This window comes from Clarias gariepinus, chromosome 8 (assembly GCF_024256425.1).
Source record: "Clarias gariepinus isolate MV-2021 ecotype Netherlands chromosome 8, CGAR_prim_01v2, whole genome shotgun sequence".
NCBI classification, from domain to species: Eukaryota; Metazoa; Chordata; class Actinopteri; order Siluriformes; family Clariidae; genus Clarias; species Clarias gariepinus.
Genome location: NC_071107.1, coordinates 29012859 through 29032552, shown reverse-complemented (window position 1 = coordinate 29032552; position 19694 = coordinate 29012859). Strand labels below are relative to the sequence as shown.

General features: G+C 38.4%; 1 protein-coding gene across 2 annotated transcripts in view; it reads left to right on the top strand.

Annotated features, from left to right (window-relative positions):
• plpp4 (phospholipid phosphatase 4) overlaps positions 1–19694 on the top strand; it is a 125503-nt gene that overhangs the window by 91078 nt on the left and 14731 nt on the right. Inside the window, exons 4-5 of one of the 2 annotated variants that reach the window (XM_053502711.1) lie at positions 8055–8118; positions 8591–8715. The exons of the other annotated variant lie outside the window; for it this stretch is intronic. Coding sequence (XP_053358686.1) covers positions 8055–8118; positions 8591–8715 — 189 coding nt within the window. The remainder of the gene's footprint in view (positions 1–8054; positions 8119–8590; positions 8716–19694) is intronic. 2 annotated transcript variants of the gene reach the window in all.

Below are 19694 nucleotides of genomic sequence, written 5' to 3'. Positions count from 1 at the left end.
AAACACGGCAGGAGGAACCCGATCACCCAACACTTTGTCCTGAGGATACTGGCTTTCCACAGTGCTTTGTGCTTAAGGAGACATAGCTGGCAGTAGGTTCCCCGCTGCCAGCCTCTCTAAAGGTGCACGAACTTTGACACCTCGGCTTCACTGGAGACCTCTGCTCTCTGGAACACCAGTGGTGGCGGAGATTAAACCACGTTTTCCTAAGGATGCTGGTCCTCTTCATTGCTCCGTACCTAAAGAGACATAGCTGGCAGTAGGTTCCCCGCTGCCGGCCTCTCTAAAAGGTGCAGCTCTCAGTAGGTCAGTCTGGTATGCCTGCAAAGCGATTGTGTGCAGGGCTGCACCAGGCTGACCCGCTGCCTAAAACTGTTAGTCTACACGCTTGGTGGGGAGTGTGGATTTTTCCCAAGAGGATGAGCTCCCAGGAGAGAGATAGACCGTGAGCGTCTCTCTGATCTGGGACATCATCATAAAGGACCGCGCTTCCATCATTGAGGCCCCTCCTCCGGCCACCCGACAGGCACCTGTCGGCTGACCTTGAGCGTTTGGGGGATTAATTTAATTTATTTATTTTTACCGCAAATCAAGGTGTACGCGTTAGACCGCGCGTTACCACCTCTAACACCAACTAACACACTGGCTCATCACTAGAGGAGCGCTCTGGAGTGATAGTTTCCATCTCCGTGGAAGCGAGAGAGAAAGTTCTTCCCCCCTTCACAAGAAGCGCCGAAGCGCGCTGGAGAAATGGAAGGTAAAAGACTCATGATCCGGCGAGAGAAAAGGAAAATACTGTCTCGTGCGCCTCCGCCAGATTTGCACGCAAGAAATGCGCTGCGGGGTGCGGTTTCGCTTTAAGACAGCATACCTGAGCGCGCGGGACTTTAATAGGGAGAAAATCGCAATACTTGCCTGCTCCCTGAAGCCCGAGGATAGCATGCTCTTTCCCCAAACACTCAAACAGAAAATGCGAAGATCGTCCTCAGCGAGATATTCTTTTACACAAAGGGACTACTACACACAGACTCGTGTCTAACTCTGCCATCTTACTGGTGAGTAGTAAGACACTTTCTATTTTCGCTTTCTGTTAAAAAATGCTTGCACACACGCACACAACATGGATCCTGAAGAGAAAATGATCTGAGGGTGTTTCCGGTTCATGCCTATTTATAACCTCCAGGTGCACCTCATCGATTGACGTCACCTGCCTGAAGTTATACATGCCAAAATATTTAGCGTGTTTGACACACACGTGCTTCACAACCAGTCACGAGGAATCGTTTCCCATAGCGCATTGAGTGTAGCTTTTGAAAGGGAACCAGAGGTGTTGCTTTAGCAGATAGCTAGGATATCGACAGTGATAGATTTAAATAATCAAATGCTTATGAGGCTTGACTGCAGTGATTAATATCTTTCAGCTATAAAGAATTGTTTTTACTCAAACTGATTTGGTGAGCAGTTTTTTATTTCTTAAACAACCATGTTGGAAGACATATGTTTCAGGAGGGTCAAAATATTGGCCTGCATTAAGCAAAGAAATCAACTAAGACGTCTCACCACTTCATTGGTTGCTTGATTACGTTTAATTACATACGTAAAATGAATAAAATGAATAATAATTTTTTGATGTTTAAAGTTAAAATGATTTTTAGGCAGTTTCAGATAAACCAGCAGACACTGCTGAATCACAACTGCAGTGACAGTTTGACCATTAAAACTCTCAACGAAATGCATTTATTACTTAATTAATACAGTTTCTCACAAGGTTTGCTCAAGATGTCCTCTTCAATATGAATTCTGAGGCTAGACACTTCCTGGCACTGTGGCCTTGAGGCTTCCATTTAAATTCCGTTTCTATTTTTTATGCTTATTTTTTTGGCTCAAGACCATATGTGTTATAATTTGTGTTGTTTGTACCAATGGTGCTAGGAGCCTGAGGCACAACAGAAGTCATTAGGGTAGAGAGCTGAACACAAATCCAATTAAATCAAGCCAGAGAGAGAGAGAGAAATCTATTGCTCAGTACTGCACTTCAGAGATTCAAATCTTGCACAGCGTTAAATATTACAATTAAAGCTTAGCCAGGAAAGCATAAAAACTGATTTTATTATACCCACAGGAGCTGTGTTTTTGTCGTAAGGATGTCAGTTAGGATGGTAAAGTATCAGCATGATAAAAGGAATAAATTTGTTCTGTTTGGGATGGGAGTTATGACTCTTTGCAGATCACCTACGGTTAGTCATATCAGCATAATTGAGAGAGTAATTACTGACTTCAGTGCTCACAAGATGTGGATTGATGACTCAGACAGAATGTAAAGTGAAATGATATAAAAAGAACATTGATAAGGATTAAGCTTTGTTTGAAGATTTGGCTCATTCAACTTTGCAGAGGCAATGTGTTTTAGCACCACTCTGGGTAATTCTGGGCTGAGAATGAAAAGGTGGATCGATTTGGTTTGACCAGTGCAGTTATAATTGATCTCTGTTCTGGGGCTTTTTACTTACAGCTACAATTCAAAGAGTAATTGAAGACTGTACTGGCATTATCCAACCAGCTATGAGTTGAATAATGAGACTTCCTACCTTCATTCATATACCTGACACTGCAATACATCAAATTTACAGCATACAGTCTTTGCAATATATGCAGACACACACACACAAACACACACACACAAACACACACACACACACACACACACACACACACACACACACACACACACACACACACACAGTGGACAAGTCTACCTATAACTTCTACAATTCAACTGAAAAACAAATAAAAATGTATTTGTCATAACACACTTGGCATCAGTTGATTAACCCCAATAAAGTGTTCTAGTAGCCATTTACTTAGTAGTATCTTACAATTAAAGTCATGATCTATTAAGAGCTTACAAAGCATCAAAGGGAATTTCCAAGGCATTAAATATACCATGAAACATAGTAAAGTGACATTACCAAGAACCGGACATCACGCCAAAAGTGATGAAATGACAAGAAGCCTCATGGAGGCTGCAAAAAGGCCAATTTAAAGGAGTTGCAGGAATTTCTGGCATATACTATGTGTGACAACAATCTCCTGTATTCTTCATGAAACTGTCAAATTTAAATTCTATTTGTCACATACACAGTACGATGTGTAGTGAAATGCTTATACGACCGCCTGTGACCTTACCATTTTTAAAAACAGTTAAACAAGAAATAAGAGAGAAATAGAAAAAGAAGCAAGAAATAAATAAATAGTTTAACTATAAGAAGTTAGACCAAAATATAAAAGTTTTCAAAAAATTATAAATATATAAGAAAATATATAAGAATATATAAGAAATATAAAACTTTTCTGTATAAGACCAAATAAATTTTAATTTAAATGCAAATAAAAAGTGGAATGAATGAAAAATGTCCGGAAATGTGCAAATGAGCATCGTGAGTGCAAGTGTGCAATATTTGTGCAAATGTTGCAATGTGTGTGCAAATGTGCACTGTCCATGATTGTCCGGTCTACAGTGTGTTGGGGTGTGTGCACAGATGAATAATGTCCATGAGTGACCATTTCTGTGCAAAGTTGCAAAAATTTGGAGATGATTAGTCCTGTGTGTTAATCTGGTTAAGAGACCATATCGTACCTGTCTAATATGTCGTTATGGTACAGTAAGCCGTACCTCAACTTTCTATAGGGTAAGCCTTTTCTTACAAAGAAGAACATGCAAGCCTGGCTTAATTTTGCATCAACCTACAAGAAGTCGACAAGTCTTTGGTTTCCAAAACCATCTGAAAACATGTAGTTAAGTTAAGCCTTTATGTCAGGTTGAACCTTGGATTGAGAGTTTCATGTTTTATTTTTCATACTTGTTTTGTGCAAGCTTTGATACATTTCATTTCTTGTCATTTGATAAACCAAAATAATTGACAAGTCATTTCAGCAGCAGGCTTTTTACCCTTTTCTTTCTCTTTTTTATATAAAAATGCACCAAAATGTATAAATAAAAATTTTAAAGACAGATCAAAAAGTTAAAATGAAACCGCTGAGAAAGAAAAAAAAGGCATCAAGGACATCAGCGTCAAGGAAAATTAATTTGCTGTGTAATATTATTTGATTGCCAAAACTCACAAAGCATGAATGTGAAAATAAATACCTTGCTAAGGGAAATGGTAAGAGATATTTACTAGGTACTGGATCAAGGGTGCAAAACTGGAGATAGTTTTTCTAAATCTGGAAAATGAAGCAGTTTGACCATCCTGAGCTCATTGTTCTCTTAACAAGTTCTCTTGCAGTAACACTGAGCCTTTGTGTCATTCAAAAAATCTGAGGTATTTTTACTACAATGTACATAATCACATTTACTATGCGGTACAATATGTGATGTGTATGAAATTAATATATTATTGGACAAACACATATGCTTATTTATTACAAGCACTCTACTAGTGTTCTGACATTGACTTGAGTTTACAGTTAAACCCTTTTTCTGATTCATTAGTTTGGGTTAAAATTTGGTATACGGTTGTGGAAAAAATAAGTATTCCTACAATTCATTGATATTTTTATTAATGAGGGAATAAATAACAATTTTGTGTTAATGAACAAACAAATAATCTATTTAATAAATTGAACAAAGATAAAAAAAATTAAAACATTATTATGGCACTGTTCAAAAGTTTGGGCACCCTACATAATCAGTACTTAGTACCACCTCTGGCCGATATCACAGCTTGCAAACGCTTTTTATACTCAGCTAAAAGTCTTTCAATTCTTGTACTAGGGATTTTCTCTCATTCTTTCTTGCAAAAGGCTTCTAGTTCTGTAATATTTTTTGGTCGTCTGGCATGCACAGCTCTACCCACAATCTACCCACAAATGTTCAATGATGTTTAAATCAGGGGACTGTGATGGCCATTCCAAAACCTTCAGCTTGCATCTCTTGAGGTATTTTATAGTGGATTTCGAGGTATGTTTATGATCATGTATGAGCCATCCTCTTTTCAGTTTCAGTTTTTTTACAGATGGTGTGATGTTTGCCTCCAGAATTTGCTGGTATTTAGTGGAACCCACCCTGTGCAGTGTTTCCTGTGCCACTGGCTGCAACACAACTCCAAAGCATAATAGATCCACCCCCATGCTTAATAGTTGGCGAGGTGTTCTTTTCATGAAATGCTGCTCCTTTTTTTCTCCAAACATGCCTTTGCTGATTGTGGCCAAAGAATTCTATTTTAACTTCATCAGTCCACAGCACTTGTTTCCAAAACACATCAGGCTTCTGGAGATGTTCTGTTGCATATTTTGGACGTTGGATTTTATGATGAGGACGCAGGTAAGGTTTTTTTTTGCCAAAGGTCTTGTCTGTGCAAGCTCGCAGTGGAATGGTGCACCATCACTCCTGAGTCTGCTAAATCTTCCTGCAGGTTTTTTACAGTCAAATGTGGATTTTGATTTGTCTTTCTAACTAGCATACGATCAGTTCTCTCTAAGAGTTTCCTTAGTCCTCCAGATCTCATCTTAACCTCCACAGTTTCCCTGCATCATGGGCATCAATAACTTTCATTTTCAGAGTCTTACCCAGCTGCATAGAGGAACCCAGGGTTGTTGAGTGTCTGCAAGTGTGTGCACAAGGTTTGAAAAGTCAACGTATTTGTAAAGCTTTAAAATTGGCATTTACCTTATGACAGCTGTTGCCATGCATCAGATCTAAGGAGCTCATTAAGTCTGAAACCTTGTAAAAAGAATCTCTGGAAAAAGAGACTCTGGAACTCTTAGAGGGCCCAAACTTTTGCACAGTGCCATAATAATGTTTGAATTTTTCATTTTTGTTCAATTTATGGCATAAGAAACAATTATGCATCAATGTTTGCTGAAAATATTGTGCATTTTTTCTATTTATATATTTTTTATCCAGAGTTTTTATTCCATTAAAGCTGCTTTGTGGCTTTTCCACAAAAACTAAACCGACATGCAGGAACTAGGTGGGCCAAAATAATTACACCCATTAATTCAATAATATGTAGACATCAATGAATGAAACAATCTTATATATATAAAAAAAGGGCCAAAATCAATCCAGAAAGATGAGACATCCTTTACAAAAAAAAGTTCACTTCAAGTTATTGTTATTGTTGCTTAAGGGTTTCTACATATTATTGAATTACAGGGTCTATTTTTCCCATCTGGGTTTTGAATGTTCGTTTACTTATTAAAAACTTATTGAAATCTGGATATTGAAACCTTAGGCCGTGTGTTTTTTTAATAGAATTTGGCAGACTTGTACTTGAAAGTGATACTTGAGAGAAAAAACAACTATAAAATGACTTCAACATAGAATTTAAAGTCTGCTTTTCGAACATTAATTGAGTAAAAGTCTCAAAGTATCTGATATTTACTGTACTTAAGTATCAAGGGTTATTTTTGATATTTTATGTACTTATTGGGTCTGATTATGAACTTTACTATGGCTTTCTTATAGTAAAGCATAATATAAAATATATTCCACACCTTCATAAACATCAATTTGTGAATTAATTCCAGGTCAAAAGAAGATCAGTGATGTAGGCATAAGTGGTACCTGATCCACAGCAGGATGAATATTTTAATTCAGTGAAAACACTTCTTGCAAATAAGACGTATGAAACGGTATCTTTGTCACCACCACAAAGTTTAGTCATTGTTGATTGTGTTGATGCTGTATTGATGACGCCGGCCTTCTGTGCTTGCTAATTGGCAAAAAAAAAGGCATTACCTCACCAACTGGAAATAGTGCTGTAATAAGTAATGTAAATGTAAAGTATTAGTACAGTACACATGTTATTTAGAAAATGTAGTAGAGTACAAGGCAAAGTTGCTGCAGTAGAATTATAAATAATGTAAAGTACAGAAAAGTATGTTAAAAAGTCTTTGTGCTTCATTACATTGCAACACTGGAAGTTGCTGATGGATAGAAGTATAGAATTAAAGAAGGGTATATTTCTTCTTTTCATGACTGTAGGTAAAACATAAGGCAACACTAGACCGAAAGGGTACTTAAAATGGAAAAGAAGCAAAAGAATGAGAGGAGGAGCTGTTTTCCAGACATAATTCTCAGAGATGTTTGACATCTGGCATTTATAAGAGTTATAAGAGATACATCAAGCACAATAAGGAAAGATTATCCATGCAATCTGTCATCCATGAGGCAGACGGGAACTTAAGTATAAACCACTTATTACCATTCTAAATCATAAAGTAAATCATGGTCAAACAGGCAGAGTTCTGTCATCAGGCAAAAACAGCAATAAAGTAGATAATGACACTGTAAAGAAGAAGAGAAAACAGACATAATCAATACAATGTTTAGAAAGACACCGAAATGTCAAACCTTTCAAGGAGTGCTAGAGATGTAGCGCATATTTATACACAGAAATGAATGTGTGGTTAAAGGTGGAGAAACAGTCTGGTAATTTAAAATACAAGTAAGTGAAAACAAGGTAGATTTTAAACTGGGTTGGATAGGAATTAATACTAGATCCTGGCTTATTAGAGGATGAAGATGTTAAGTAGAATAGCCAAAGATTAACTAAGCTATCGAGTAGAACCTGAACGAGATATTTGAACTAAAATCATAAGGAAATAACAGCTGATAGAACAATAATTTATTAATTAAAATTGGGCAGTGACATGCAGGGGAGGTTATCATAAGTAGGCCTATTGTCATAATTTATTTTGAACATTGTTTCACTAAAAGCTTCAGTTTCAGATTTGTATAGGTTGTTTACCAATAAATGTTCAGAACAGAAATAATGATGCAGATGTAAATCAATAATAGGGAGCTAGAGGAACCCGTCCTCTTTTAAGGAAAAATGCAAAGTGTAAACTTTAAAAGGCTTGCATAAAAACATGCAAGCTGATTTCCTATCAGAGTAAATTACTTTACAGAGCACTGCGTCTTTCATGTAAACAAATAACTCTTCTGTAAGTGGCATTAGTGTGTCTAAACTGCTTGTCTAAACTTCACACAGGCATTGTTATTTGTCTCTTTTTTATGGCTAAAATCAAATCTGTCTTCTGTTCTACAGCTGTGTCTCTCGCACTAGCACTGAACGGCGTCTTCACAAACACCATTAAGCTGATAGTCGGCAGGTAATACATGATTCGGTTTGTATTTCTGTTTGCATCAGCACTTATGATTTTCACATCTACTCACTGGTATTATGTAGGACTCGGACTTTTTATCCTCCCAGTCTGTAATTTATTAGAACCCTGCAAGAATGATGAAGAATGTTTTAACATTCAGCAAACTCAAAATTATCTTATGAAATTAATATTATATATTTACTATTAGATCATAGTGACTTTTTAATGCTGTACTGATATATTTGGCAAAGTCTGTAAATCTGGTTCATTTTTTCTGGTCGTTTTATAACAATTTTTCGGCATGACTTTAATGAAGTCTAAACCTAAAATACTGGGTTGCATGTCTGCCCTAAAAATAAGTATCTTTTTTTAGCTGTTGATGGCTGCACATAGCATTTTACCTCGAGTTCCTAGAGCTAGCACTTTAATGTGTAGACGTGTATAAACTTGATGATTTAAAAATTATTATATGTTTTAGGCCAAGACCAGATTACTTTGACCGCTGCTTCCCAGACGGCCAGATGAATGCGAAAATGCTGTGCACGGGAGAACCAGGCTTGGTGTCAGAGGGCCGAAAGAGTTTTCCCAGCAGCCACTCTTCCTGTAAGTGTAATATCTCTTTGAAGCACCTTGGAGACAGGATTGTGCTGATGCGCCCTGTATTTATTCCTGAGAAGTCCAAAACTTTCTTAGACTCACTATATTGTCCAGTCAGTAACTGGGTAAATGAATGAGTTTTAAAGCTTGAAAAGATGACATGATGTTCAGTATAGCAAAAGGTTCATTTCAAAGCAAATTATGATCCTGGATAAACAGGTTAGAAAGACTGCCGATGCCAAATAGAGTGCACTTTCTTGTATAATATGAAAAAAGGAGTAGATTCTTGGAGCTATTAGCCTTTTATTAAAGCAGAGCACTAAGAGCACACATAAAAAGGACAAAATGTGTTTGAAAAAGCATTTGTGTCTGACTCCTTTTTACTGTATGTGTGAAGAACCAAACAGAACCTCAGCTCTCTTTTAAATTGTTTTAAATGGAGTCGAGGCAGGAAAAAATGCAGTCTTTTTTTGTAATAAAGTGAAGTTTTAACTTTTTGAGCAAACAACATCAAATCCAAACAATATGAAAACTTAAGAAAAAAAACCTCTGATGTTAAATAGCCTGACTAATGAGACAGAACAAGATGCAGGTAAATGTAATCGGGAACTGTAAAAATGTGACTAGTTAAGTGCATGCTCAGAAACAGAGCCTGGAATCAAAAGTCAACACAAAGTTTTTGCAAAACACATAAGTCAAAAGAAACAGCAACAAATACTGGGATAACAAAGACAAAATGTCAAGAACTAACCTGAGGAGACCAGAAGACGTAGCTTTACCGGTTAGCCCTTTGTAGCGTGAATGGTAAACCCAAACGCGGAGTGACACGAATCATCACCGTCGAGGTACGGGGAGTGGTTGGAGCTTTCCAGGGGATGGTTGGTTTATTTCCTTGGCCCTGGCGCACACCGGGCACGCCTGAACGAACTCTGTGACATCTTTTCTCCTAGAGGGCCACCAGAACACCCGTTCGATGAATGACAGGGTCCTTCGGGTCCCCTTGTGTCCGGCGACGGGTGAAGAGTGGCCCCATTGGAGAACTTCTGGTCTTAAGTTCTGGGGCACGCCTGCCGGTCGGGCCTTCGCAGCCTGTGCCTGGCGGACCCTCGTTCCATTAATGGGGTGCGATGATCCGGGAGGAGGAGATGACAGGCATGGGTTCTGCCCGGGGAAGGTCTTCATCGTGTTGTCTTGATAACGCGTCCCCTACTCTGTATCGCTGCTGAGTGGGATTGAATTTCTTGGAGAAAAAACCACAAGGGTATAGTTTCTGGTCTGGACCTCACTGGGAGAGAAAGGCTTGTTGGCATCTGGGAGGCGAAGGATAGGAGCAGTGGTGAAGCGATGACACAGTTTTTGGAAAGAGGAGATGGCGGCGGGTGTGAGTCGAAAAGGGTGAGAGGAGGGCCAGGTCAATGCGGTTAATGGTGCTGCAACTGTACTGTAGCCTCGGATAAAGCGATGATAGAAATTCGCAAACCCAAGAAACCGTTGAAGCTGGTTGAGAGTCCTGGGTAGGGGGCAGTGAGCTTCTGTGGGTCCATGGCTGCACCCTGGGGCGAGATGACAAAACCCAGGAATGTGGTGGATTGCTTGTGAAAAGCACATTTTTCCAGCTTGCAGTACAGTTGATGAGCGAGCAATCTCTTTAGAACAGCCCGGACAGGTTGGATGTGTTCTTTGATGTTGTGAGAGTATATGAGGATATCGTCTAGGTAGACGAATACCCATCGGCCCAGTATATCCCTTAGGACGTCTGTTGGTCCGAGGGTGCGTTGCAGAGTCCAAAGGGTATGACCAGGCTCTCGTCGTATCCGGTGGGTGTGATGAATGCCGTCTTCCACTCATCGCCCTCTCTGATACGCACCAAGTTGTAGGTGCTCTGGAGGTTCAACTTCGTAAACACGGTGGCACCAGAAAGGGGGGCCAGGGCTGAGTTGGTGAGCGGCAGCGGGTGTCGTTTTTTTATGGTGATCTTGTTTAGCCCCCGATAGTCGACACATGGGTGAAGTTCGCTCCCTTTCTTCGTAATGAAGAAGAACCCCGTGGCCGCTGGTGAGGAGGAGGGCCGGATGGTACCATGACGTAGGGCATTGGCGACATACTCCTCCATAGCTTGCGTCTCAGTGGCCGACAGGGAGTAGAGGTGGCAGGCGGCTCTTCTCTTGCAGAAGGCTTCAGCCAGGTCTCGATATTTAGGTGAAACACGTCCCAGCCTGTGCCCGTAGGCAAAGTTCGGTGCAGGTCGGCCCCCAATGGAGGATCAGGTTTTGTGTCCATGAAATGAGACAGTCGTGCTGTAGCAGCCAGGGATAGGTAAAACTGCACCTGTTCCTGATGATGGTATAAGTGATGAGTTGGGTCTGGTGAGTGACGGGGCTGGAAAAAAGGGGCCGACCGTCGACTGACTTGGCTGGTAAATTGGCTGGGATAACGCCTCGATCTTCACCCCCATTTCTTTGGCATAGGTGGAGTCAATGAAGTTACCTGCGACACCAGAATTGGTGAACGCGGTACTTCGGACCCCTTTGTGGGCAAATTGGAGGGTTACCTAAACCGTGAGGCAGGAGGTGGTGGCGTTGGTGACGGTGGAGAGGTGGATGGTGCCCGGTGAGTCTCTCCCCCTGCTCACCGGGGCTGCGCGTTTTCACGGACGCAGTCGGCAGTTCGCCTGGTGGTGGGCCGCCGAACCCTCTCGAAACCGCCGTTCTTCTTCTGCCATGGTCAGGGAGGCGCGCCCTAATTGCATGGGTTCCCCGGCTCCGGTGTTAACCACGGCAGGAGGTGGAGATCCGACATGTTTAGTGATGGCACGAGTAAAGTGGGTCGGTGGTCGAGGTGGAGCGTGGGCGTAGCTAGGAGCAGGCGGCAGGGTCCTCGGGGCTGGCTTCGGACGAGAGAGGAGGCGCTGGTCAATGCGGAGGGCGAGCTGGATTAGTCCCTCCAGTGTGGCGGGGAGCTCTCGTCCGGCTAGTTCGTCCTTAATGCGTGAAGCCAGTCCCTCGTAGTAGGATGTCCGGAGCACGGCGTCCTCCCAGGATGTCTCTACCGCGAGGGTGCGGAATTCTGTGATGTAGCGGCCCACGGGCGATCCTCCCTGCCGCAGGTGGTAGAGCTTGGTGTCGGTCTCCACCTCACCCGCAGGGTGTTCAAAAGTAAGTTTGAGCTGGCCGGAGCTCTGTGAATTGTAAACCCAAACGTGTAGTAAAAAGAATAGGCAAGATAATCACGCTATTTAGTCTAAGGACTTTCACAAATGGGGAGCAAGGGAAAGACACGATTTAACACGCGTCCTATAAACACACAATACGAAAGCAAACCCAAGAAAGTGAGTACTCACGAATCCGAGGCAGCATGGGCGAACTCAATGACCAAGCGATGTGCTGTGTTTTGTTTATTCCTCTTATACTTCTTGGTTCGCGACCGCATTACTTCCGGGTCCTAGTGCCGGTCGCGGATAGAGTGTGCATGACACAAAATGCTAAAAGGCATCAAATGATTGTCAATTTCTTGCCTATTAGTCTCTTTTTTAACATACTATGAGCTTATGAAATACCTCAGTCAAGACTCCTATACTGTACATATGATATGAAACACAGATGCATGCATTTATCGCAAGAATGAGAAAGAATGTGGAAGGAAGACCCTCAGAAAGCTATAGTTATCCAAAAAAATAAGAAATGTGTGAAGTGGAAAAAAAGATTTCAGTGGAGCTGAGGTGCTTGCGTTGCATTACAAAGTGCTGACAATAAATCTTTTTTTTTTGTCCCTCAATTCTATTGTACAAAATATGTAGTCTTTTGACATTAAAAACAAACAAACAAAAGAAAATTATTGGTATAATTTAGGCATATTAAATATGAATAAATAAATTGTTATTTATTTCAATTTAATTAAATGTTAAACATTAACAGGACCAAAACCTCGGCCACAGTTATGTGAACTTTTTTTTTTTTAATTAGAACTGGAATAGGTCAGATTTAATTAGTGATCTATTTATAAATAGAGACAATTCCCAAGCTGTAGCACCAGCTGGGGAAGCTCTGTTGTACTCAAGTCACTTAATTCCAAGCCTCATAGAAGGCTTTATACAAATCTGATTATGAGCATAACAGGAGAACGAAACGTGGGCCCAGCAGGCAAGCCATTTTTGAGTAAGCCAGGCATGAGGATCTTGAGGATTGTTTTACATACAGTACATGCATTTAACAAGTTTTAGCGAGCTTGTGCCTCTTGTTCTTGGCTGCCAGGTGTGGAACTGCTTCTGATGTTGTCTGCCACAGGATTCAAAATGTTGTGAGTTCTGAGATGCTTTTCTGGTCAACACAGTTGCTGCTGGCTGGAAGTTGATTGATATATACATATTATATATACATATGATATAAACATATATTAATATAAACACCAGTCTGTGTAAAGACTAATATGAAGAATGATGTGAAAAATCCCAAACTTCTGTAGTTTCTAAAATATGTAAGTGGATCGCAGTGTTATCTGAAAAAATGCTCTTGCTTACAGGTCAAACCGGGACTTTTGATTTTACACAGTAACAGAACACTGTGGACCTTAATGAGAGAAAACAGAATGTCAAGGTTTTGGATAACTCACTGGTGCATCTGTTGGTAAATCGATGAGCTTCGCCCCACCCTTGCCAGGCGTCGGCAACCTTAAACACTCAGATAGCTATTTGGACAGTTTCCCACAGAAAAAAAAACACTGGGAGCCACAAAACCCTTTTGACATCTAAAATGAAGATAACACTGCATATAGTTTTTTTGCCTGTATGCTATGTATAAAAAAAACTGGGTTGTGTTGCATGAAATCAATGAACTGCTACAGAGAAAACAAAAATTTATTTCTTTATGCAACAAAAAAATTTTAAACTTTGAAAAAAAAAATGCTGGGTTGAACGTTACTTTTAAATAAAATATTCCATGTCTGTTTGAGTCCTCCTCGTATTTATGAACTTAAATTATCCACCTGCAGCAAACAAAAAATGCTGTCTACTTCCCTGTGCCGTCATCCTTTTATGGCGTGTACTGGAGCGTGCAGTCAGCTCTAATAATAAAAACCAGAGGTCGAAAAGCATAATCACATCGCCGGCGACAAAAAATTAACCACATATTATTTTAATGTTCCAAGATCACCATACAGTAATCTTCATATTTAGAATTACATAATTTTTTTTACTAAATTTAAGTACACAAACTAAAATAAAAATTGTTTAAATTAAATACGTATTATTTATTTTCTACCCATATTCATACTTTACACCCCTATACATATAAACCTATAACCTTAATTTAATGCCTTTGTTAATGATTGTAAATAGCCGCTAACACATTTCTTATTAGATGCTAACTGCATTTCATCAGCTTTGTACATGCACTTTTCAAAACGACAATAAAGTGAATGTAATCTAATCTAATCTAATAGTGAATATAGTGAAAATATTTTTTGGACTAAAAATGCTGTACAGTCTGAAATTTTCATTGATCCTAAACTTATTTAATTTTTTTTTGCCAAAATAAATCATTTTTACACTTCTTACACATACTTACACTTACTAGGCCATCTGCATTATATAACACTCATATTAATGCAATAGCACTCTGTAACTTAAAAGGCCAAATTATACTGATTATAAGGGGTTACTGCTCATAAAGCAAATATTTGGCACATTGAATTTTTCAGCTGATTAAGGTCAATGAAAAGCTACAGTAACAGCTTGTTAAACATTATGATTTTCTTTGTCATGTATTTCATGCATAATTTGTAAGGATAAAAAAATGAAATATGCAAATTTATGAAACATTAAAGTGCCATTACAAAGTTTTAATATAACTGAGCAATATTAGTGGCTTTTTATTCCAGTCTGGCAGATAGTCATAAAGAAGAAAATATGGGTGTGTAAAGACTCGGACTGAATTTGGAAACATCTGAACAAGAGAAATTATGTCTATGAGCCTTTTTTCAAACCAGTGGCTATGACTGCTATTTTCATTTACATTTTATACTGTATAATATTTACATTTTTGTATTATATCACACACAAATCCTAAAATGTTTTGCTTTTACCTTAAGCTCTAATATCTGACCCATCACATCAAATTGAATATTAAGTCGCACTTTGGGTGATTTATGTGTATTTGCAGAATTTTGGTATAAAAAGCTCAATTTTGGTCCTAAGTTTATTACTGTATCATGTCTGGTTGCTGAGATATGGACAGTGTGAGTTTGTTCATGATGAGCCACTTCCCTGGAAAATATATCATACCAGTATTCCCCTGCTAACCCTAAAAATATCTTCACCAGTAGTTGAGTTAAAAGTACAATAACAAATCAGCAATTCTTACATAAAATGTGCAAATGAATAACCTGGATTTATTTCTTTAAGGTATGTGCTAAAATTTGTTCATTAGATCAATCCATCCCTAACCCTAGAAACCTTTGTAGCACAACTAGGGACCGTGGAGGCCCCTAGTATTATTTATTGTATTCATTTCCATTTGCACAATCGTGGTAGAACCTCCGGTCAACATTCTCACACTACAGGTAGTTTGGAAATGCCATTTTAATCCTTTTTTCTTTTGCGTCAGCTTTAAGGCCCAAGACTGTAAAACTTCTGCTTGGCACCATGGGCATTTTCTTTCAGAAGTAATGAAGGCAATCCAGAATCCATACATTCCATGGCCAAATGTATGTGGACATCTAACCAAGACAATCATACTACCTGTGCATGTTGGACATTCCATTTCAGAGATTGACCCATTTTTGCTGAAAACTGGCCCCACTTCCCTGGAAAGTTTTATGCCATATTTTGGAAAGCCCACACATGGATGTGATAGTTAGGTGTTCACAAACTTTTGGCTGTATTGTGTAATTTACTTTTTTTCCTCTTGTAAAATATGTTGATTGTCCAAAAGTGGTACTGTCTTAGAGTTTTTAAAGAGGTCGGCATAACAGATAAAACAACCCAAAAACTTGTGCAATCATGTTTTTCACCCAGTGGGCAGAAACCAATCATGAAAAAGTTTGTGACCAGAAAAAGGCCGACAGTTAAGTGATGAAAAACACAGTTTGATTGGTTAAACTCTTTGACATGTGAAAAGTTGACCATATAGAAACATTCCACAGTTTCTATGAGAGAAATCAAAAAGTGATGTGTAATAAGTTCTCTTGTCAAATCCAAACACCAATTGCAAAAGCAACAAAAGCAAAAATGCCGTCTGCAGCCACAGTAAAAAACAAACAAAACAAAAAAGCACAAAAAAGACATTAGTGCCAAATCACAAATGATGACAAATTTGTGCCTTGGATCATGACCAACTGCTTTCTTTTGTTGAGGAAGTACAAATTTGTCAGCTAATGGAGCATGATTAATCAGCTAGAGCGAAAGCTTTTTCATTGTCCACTTTGGCAATTATAAGTGTTTTTCCCCTAAATTACTGCACCTTGAAATTTCTTTTTTATACACATAGTACAGTATTGCATATTTTAATAATAGGTGTTTCTTTCCAAATTTTTCTTAGTTCTTTTAACCATGTTTTATTCAGGTATTTTTTTAATATCAGTGAATCAGTATTTCCTGATGTGTAATAATTAACCCTAAACCTATTTGTTGTGGGTGGTTAAAAACCTTTATTAAAAATATGAAATGAATGACTTTCTAGTAAGCTAGCACTAAAAATTAGTCATTAAACAGTTAGACATTAAACTCTGTATATCTCCTCCATACCTGACGGGGAAAACAGAATGTGTTATCTGAACATTATCATAATCTTTGAACATCTCACTTGAATGCAGCAGGAGGATCTGTAAGATGTATGTGTAAGCACCAGGTGGGCTTTGCATAGTTGAAATTGCCTGTGTATTATAAATGCATGCATCAGCACTTCTAAATAAATGCATTTCCAGCTTGTCTAAACTTTTCAACCTTCAAATATTTCCCAACGTCAGGTCAAATGAATAAGCGTTTCCCTACAAATGAGATGGAAAGTTTTAAATCACAAGCCTGTGATGAAGTCAAAAGTTATTTATATGCTCATTTGAAATTCCTTTCATTTTATTTTTGTCGTGATAGTGAGAGCAAGAGAAATCTCATGAACTAAAAAGCTCTTCCAAAGACTACTTGTTTTAAATAGAGTCCCGTCATCAGGTATTTAAAGATGAATAACATACCTTAATCTTTGTTAAGTTGTAGGAGTTCCAGCAATACATATACAATATTATACAAGATTGCTCATTTTAAACAGATTGGTACATACAATGCCTGACCAAATAAAGTGTTACAGTAATATTGGTTTGACCGTCTTTAATGTTGATTCCCGCTCACAATGTGGTGGCCAATTCATGTGAGAAATTGATTCCTTCTGCTTCCAGAATCATAATTTTACGACCACTATTTCCACTATTTCCAGCAATGAAACAACACACTGATTGGATCACCTGGTCATTCAGTTCAGGTTATCGTCTGACTTTATTTTATTTCCACATAACTTCAGCTGAGTCTAGACCTGATTAGCTGAAGCGATTCCAGATCATAGCACTTGTACAGTTGTAAATCTTTTTTTTTCTTATTAGCCTTACTTCCAAGTAGCGGCCAGACTGCTATTTAGTGCCCATCCTGTGAGTTTTCGTCAAAATAATGTGCATTAAATGTGGACTTTCCCCTCTTTTTTTATTAAATGAAAAAAAAAAAAAACTTTAGGAAATGCTGTATTAGCACAAGTAAGTTTTTTGGTATCTTTCTACATAATTTCCACTTTGTTCAAAGAACATGTTTCAGTAATGATGAGTATCTGGATTCCACTAAAATACAAAAAACAGCTCTTAATTGAATTCTAATTTATGTCATACCTAGGTTTTCACTAAACTATATAGTATGTGTGCCAGAATTGTTTACCCCCACATATTTTCAATAGAGAGAAAGATAGATAGAGTAGTTTATTAATTACAAAGGGAAATTGTATGCAAACAAATGCAAACTAATTATAATTTACCAGGGTTCCCCTGGTTATAAACTATGTAAAATGCCTTTGTTATCCATTAATGTGCAACAAAATAAAAGTATTTTCACAAAAATGAAACAGATGGATGTTAGGCTACAGAACTCAAACCAAATCTCATCAAAAAACATTTGCATGCAAATTATTTGCATCATCTTTTATATGCTGAATGACAATTTTTTGGCACAAGCAAATACTCAATAAACTTGAATGCTCTGTATAGCATTACAGTATCTCTAGCTTAATGAGTTTACATTCTAAAAATCATTAACATTTTGCAAATACCCAAATTATGCTGTATCACATTACCACCTGATATGCAAGCCTCGTTGTGATTGTAGAGAAGAAAAGTTCGACTGTACTCATGAGTCAGGTAAATCTAATTTTATTTGGTGAAAAGTGATTTAAAACATAAATGATCTAACATATTGATTTGAAAGATTTAATACCTTGTGGGTATGCCAGAACATTAACATTTAATGTATAGACTGTAATTTAGTTGCATAAGATGCACTGTAAAACCAAACTTGCTTACAGTACTTAAAAGTTTATTGGAAACATCTTGCACTCATAACCTTTAACACAGTGAAGTTTATTAACTTGAATATTATTAGTACACCTAACATAGCATAATTAATGTTCCTTTAACTGGCTCAACATTTATGTTAGTTCAACAAATAGTTTTTAATCCCTCAATTAAATAGATTGTGTTTTTAAGCACATTATTTTTGTGTACATATTAACAAGGATCTAATTGTCTTTAGTCCTATATTTTATATCCCTAGACCTAGTGGGGACTCATTGGGAGCTGGGGTATGGTCAAGAAAAGGTACCTGGCACCAATACCTGGGAGCTTAGGCCACAAGGTGGGGAACACCCCGCATGCCAATTCATCACATACTCACTTAGACACCCAATCACACACAATGGCCATTTTGGGACCCCAGTTATTTTACAATGCATGTATTTGGATTGCGGAGGGAATCGGAGTACCCAGAGGAAAACCCCAAAGCATGAGAAGAATGCAAACTCCATGTACTGTATACAGGCTGGAGGAGAGATTGAAACCTCCATCTCTGATTTAGGTAACCTAAAGGTGCTAGTCTAACTGCTGAGCCACCGTGCCACACCTACAGCACCTGGTATACTCAGACGGCCTTGCAGTTGCTAAACAGACCTGACTCTGCTTAGCTTCTGAGATCAGACAGGATCTCATTGTGGTATGTGTGCAAACTGTAACAATATTATGTAGATATTCTTAGAGCAATGTTTTTAATCAAGTCAACTATTATAATACAGCTAGATGTACAAAAATGTATTTTGTTCACCAAACTTAAATTAAGTAAGTGCTACTGCAAAATGTGATGAATGTTTGTGTCAAATTAGGTATTATATCTACAGTAAAACCCTAAATAGATGGAATACCATTAATCACAATTCAGTTTTAAAAACTTTTGGGACAGTTGGAAATTTGGTAGAAATTGAAGCGATGAACATATTGCCTCTAAGTTGCATTGGTTCTTGTGGAAGTTTCAAAATCATTCTTAAACAGCCCTTTTTTTTTTGTAACAACAAGCTGTACGAGAGAAAACAGCTTGCCAAGAAAAAACAAAATGTACAAAATCACCAAGTTTCATTAGAAGTAACTGGCAGGGTTTTGTGTGATCAGCTAAGAAAATCCCCACAACCTGGTTGCTTCTGCCAGAGGATTGTTGACTTCCCCACAGAGCTTTCAGCAAGATGATGAGCCAAACTTAATCAATGTTTAGCAATGATCACCTCAGTCTCTTGAGTAAGTAAGAAACCCTACTGTAAACAAGAGGTCTGAATTCAAGAAGGACAATAAAGAAGCTTCTAAAGAATCTCATAAAGAGTGTTTTAAGATCCATCTACAAGTATCTCCAATCTCATTACTTTAAGAGAGTGCACTTCTTCTCTACAGGGCAGATATTACAACAACAATGAAAATCTGCACTG